The sequence below is a fragment of the Lathyrus oleraceus genome, chromosome 3 (assembly GCF_024323335.1).
Source record: "Lathyrus oleraceus cultivar Zhongwan6 chromosome 3, CAAS_Psat_ZW6_1.0, whole genome shotgun sequence".
NCBI lineage: Eukaryota > Viridiplantae > Streptophyta > Magnoliopsida > Fabales > Fabaceae > Lathyrus > Lathyrus oleraceus.
Genome location: NC_066581.1, coordinates 190,767,333 through 190,771,086, shown reverse-complemented (window position 1 = coordinate 190,771,086; position 3,754 = coordinate 190,767,333). Strand labels below are relative to the sequence as shown.

The 3,754-nt window shown below is 35.1% G+C and overlaps 1 protein-coding gene across 1 annotated transcript; it reads left to right on the top strand.

The window, feature by feature from the left end:
- Positions 1–857: 857 nt before the first annotated feature.
- LOC127126195 (probable LRR receptor-like serine/threonine-protein kinase RKF3) lies at positions 858–3,227 on the top strand. Its single transcript, XM_051055080.1, has one exon. The coding sequence runs from the start codon at positions 1,039–1,041 to the stop codon at positions 3,031–3,033; it is 1,995 nt and encodes a 664-aa protein (XP_050911037.1). The 5' UTR covers positions 858–1,038; the 3' UTR covers positions 3,034–3,227.
- Positions 3,228–3,754: the final 527 nt, after the last annotated feature.

Here is a 3,754-nt window from a genome sequence, read left to right as displayed (position 1 = left end):
AATAGGAGGATGTTTTAAGGATAAAGGATAAACAAATACGTGACAAGAAATACATAGTAGACACTCTAACAAGTCGTATTAGATTCTTCTTGACCGAAAACAAAGAAGTTAATCTTTAACAAGAATAAAAATATCTCATTTACGAAATATTTTAGTGTGTATGAAGGATTCCAAAGGTTAACTTCTATAATAAGAATATTTTCAAACTTCAGAAATATGACTTTTCAATGCAATGTGAGCAGAGCATTCCTCTGATTTTTTTAATAGCCAATATCAAATTACCATACTTGTGTTGTGATGGACATTCAAAGCCTTATAAAAAAGGTTATTAACAATAACCAAATTAGAAAGAAACAATGTATGTTTAAAACTAGTATCCACACAACTTCAAACCATGATAAAAACAAAAAATCTCAGCATAAAGAATTTTAAGAATTATGGTTCGTTGGAATGAATTTTAATTTTTAGCTTTTAAAAATTATTTTATAAATTAATTTAAAAAGAGTTTTGAAGAAAAAAAACATATTTATAATCTAATTTTAAAAATTGTTTTAAAGTAAATATACCCATTTTAAAAAAATTTCCCCCTAATTTCCAAAACTAAACAATAAAACAAAAAATCTATAAAATTTGTTTTAGTTTTTTAGTTTTAGAAAACTAGACTACATAATAAATTTTATAATTTTCAAACTTTAAAAATTAAAAAACAGTTTTATAAAACCAAATCAAAGACCCCTTAATCTTATTAACTTTTATTAAAAGAATTAGGACTTAAATTGGATAATTTTTTTAAAGGAAAATAATGAAAAACATATTTATTTGGTGGGTGGATGACTAAAGGTTGAATAAGATAATGCATGAGACACACACCATGAACAAACAAACTCCACCATAGTCAAACACTCAAAAATTGCTATTTGAATTATCCCTTTTTGTTTCTCTTCCTCTTTCTCTTTCTCTCTCCTTTTCCCTTCCTAATGCTAAAACTCACCGACCCTTTTCACTTTTCTTCCATTTGAAACAAAACCACCACCTCAAATGTCACTTCTCTTCAATTTCTTTCCCCTCCTTTTCCTTCTCCTCCTTTTCCCCTCCTTTTCCTTCTCCGCCACACCATGTCCCTTAAACATAACCCTCCTCCGCCACATCGGCGACGGCTCACGACCTTCCACAACCTCCGGCTCCCAGTGCCACTACATCCTCCAAGCTCTCCACCTCGTCCAAGCCGATTACCTCCACCGCACCGGCTTCTTCGTTCCACCTCCCAACACCTCCGAATCATGCTGGTCTTCTTTCCAATCCTTCATCGACGAATTTCAACCTAATTTCGATATTCGTCCCTCTTGCGGCTTTCAAACCTCGTGGATCTCTCAAGGTTGCATGAACATCACAACCAAACAACAATTCGAACAACAAGTTTCGCCACCCGCGCTTCTATCTCTTCAATCGAACTGTAACGTATCTCTTGATAACAACGCTCCTTGCGCTCTCTGCACAGCGAAACGCTCGGAAGTTCTTACTTCATTGACCGGAGTAACCGTCAGTAATGTCTCTGATTGTAGATCTTATACCGCGATTTACGCCGCTTCACTTTCCGATCAGTTTGGTCCTACTAACATCGGAACTGCTAAGTGTTTGTTCGGTCTCGATTTTTCGTCGTCTTCGGGTTCTGGTAGTAAGCATCACACCATTGTCATTGTGCTTGTTACTGTTTTTGTGTTTTTAGGATTGTTATTGTTTGGTGGTTTTTGGGGTTATTTTAGATATAAGAAGAAAAAGAGTGGGAATTCGAAGGGTAATAGTAGTAGAACCGAGATTATTTTAGGGTTGAGTTCTGGTTTGGATAATATGAACCAGAGTACTACTTTGATTAGGTTTAGTTTTGATGAGATTAAGAAAGCAACTAGGAATTTTTCTAGGGATAATATAATTGGAAGTGGTGGTTATGGAAATGTTTATAAAGGTTTATTATCGGATGGAAGTGAAGTTGCAATGAAAAGGTTTAAGAATTGTTCGGTTGCTGGTGATGCGAGTTTTAGTCATGAGGTTGAAGTTATTGCGAGTGTTCGACATGTTAATCTTGTTGCTTTGAGAGGCTATTGTACGGCGACGACTAATTTAGAAGGTCATCAAAGGATTATTGTTACTGATTTGATGGAGAATGGGAGTCTTTATGATCATTTGTTTGGTTCTTCGAAGAAGAAATTGAGTTGGCCGATTCGTCAGAAGATCGCGCTTGGCACGGCTAGGGGTTTGGCTTATTTGCATTATGGTGCTCAGCCTTCGATTATTCATAGGGATATTAAAGCGAGTAATATACTTTTGGATGAGAAGTTTGAAGCTAAGGTAGCGGATTTTGGATTGGCGAAGTTCAATCCTGAGGGAATGACTCATATGAGTACTAGGGTAGCTGGAACTATGGGATATGTTGCTCCTGAGTATGCTTTGTATGGACAGTTGACAGAGAGGAGTGACGTGTTTAGTTTTGGTGTTTTGCTTCTCGAGCTTTTGAGTGGAAGAAAGGCGCTTGAAACGAATGAGGATGGTCAACCATCTGCTTTCAGCGACTTGGCCTGGTCGTTAGTTAGAAACAATAGGGCTTTGGATGTTGTTGAGGATGGTATGCCAGAATCTGGAACACCGGAAATTCTTGAGAAGTATGTGCTGGTTGCTGTTTTATGTTCTCATCCACAGTTATATGCGAGGCCTACGATGGATCAGGTTGTGAAAATGTTGGAAACAGATGATGAACCGTTGCCCTCGGTTGTTGAAAGGCCAATTCCTTTTATTGCAGGGAGACTTGATATCGAAAAATCTACTAACAGTAACTCGGGTCAGCTCTGCAGTCCAACTGGTTATCAAGCATATACATTGCAATTACAAAATCGCCGCGCGTCTACTTGTAACGAAGAAGACGAAGAAAACTCTGAGCGTGTTTCTAATAGTATGGAAGCGGAAGGAAACTCTGAACGTGTTTCAAATAGTAAGGAAGAGAAAGGAAACTCTGAACGCCCGTCTGTAAGCAAAGATTGAATTTGAGAAAACATGATTATCTTCCACTAGTTTGTGTTATAGATTGATTTGTTTGTATATTCAGATTTTAGATTGAACGTTTTCTGAAGTGCTTTCTGTTGTAAAGCTTTAAAAGGGTGTACAAAATTTGTTTTTCACTTTTTTTTGTAGAGTTTATTTAAAGTCAATAGAAGATTATCATCAAGTTTTGCTTATTTTGACATTAGATCAGATGACACTAGTAGAACATGTTCTTGCCAAATATGACAAATAACAGGTTTCCTGAATGAAATTAAGGATTTTTTTTAAGGTGTTGGTGTCATCAACCGAGGGGTGGCAATGTTTGACAGGTATGTTGTCTTTGTTAGAATTTTTCTTATATGGTTCTTTAAATATTATCTTAGGAATATTTGTTAGCATTTTCTTTATGCTGATTCACTTATGAAATTTATGTGTCGTAAAAGAGCTAGTTATAATATGTTAAATTTTTAGAAAAGGTTGTTACATTTTTATTATTAATTTCCCGATGATTGATATTATAATGTATAAAAGGAAGAAAAATAATTGTGTATTTAAACAATAGATTAAATGGAGAAATCTTACAAAGAATATTACAATTATTATTACTATTAAATAAATAATAATTAGTGTGGAATGTAGATAAGGAAATATAATAATTATGTGTTAATCCAGGGCAGTTTATGTGATGGTAGGTTGGATTATTCTTATTCCTGAATACTCG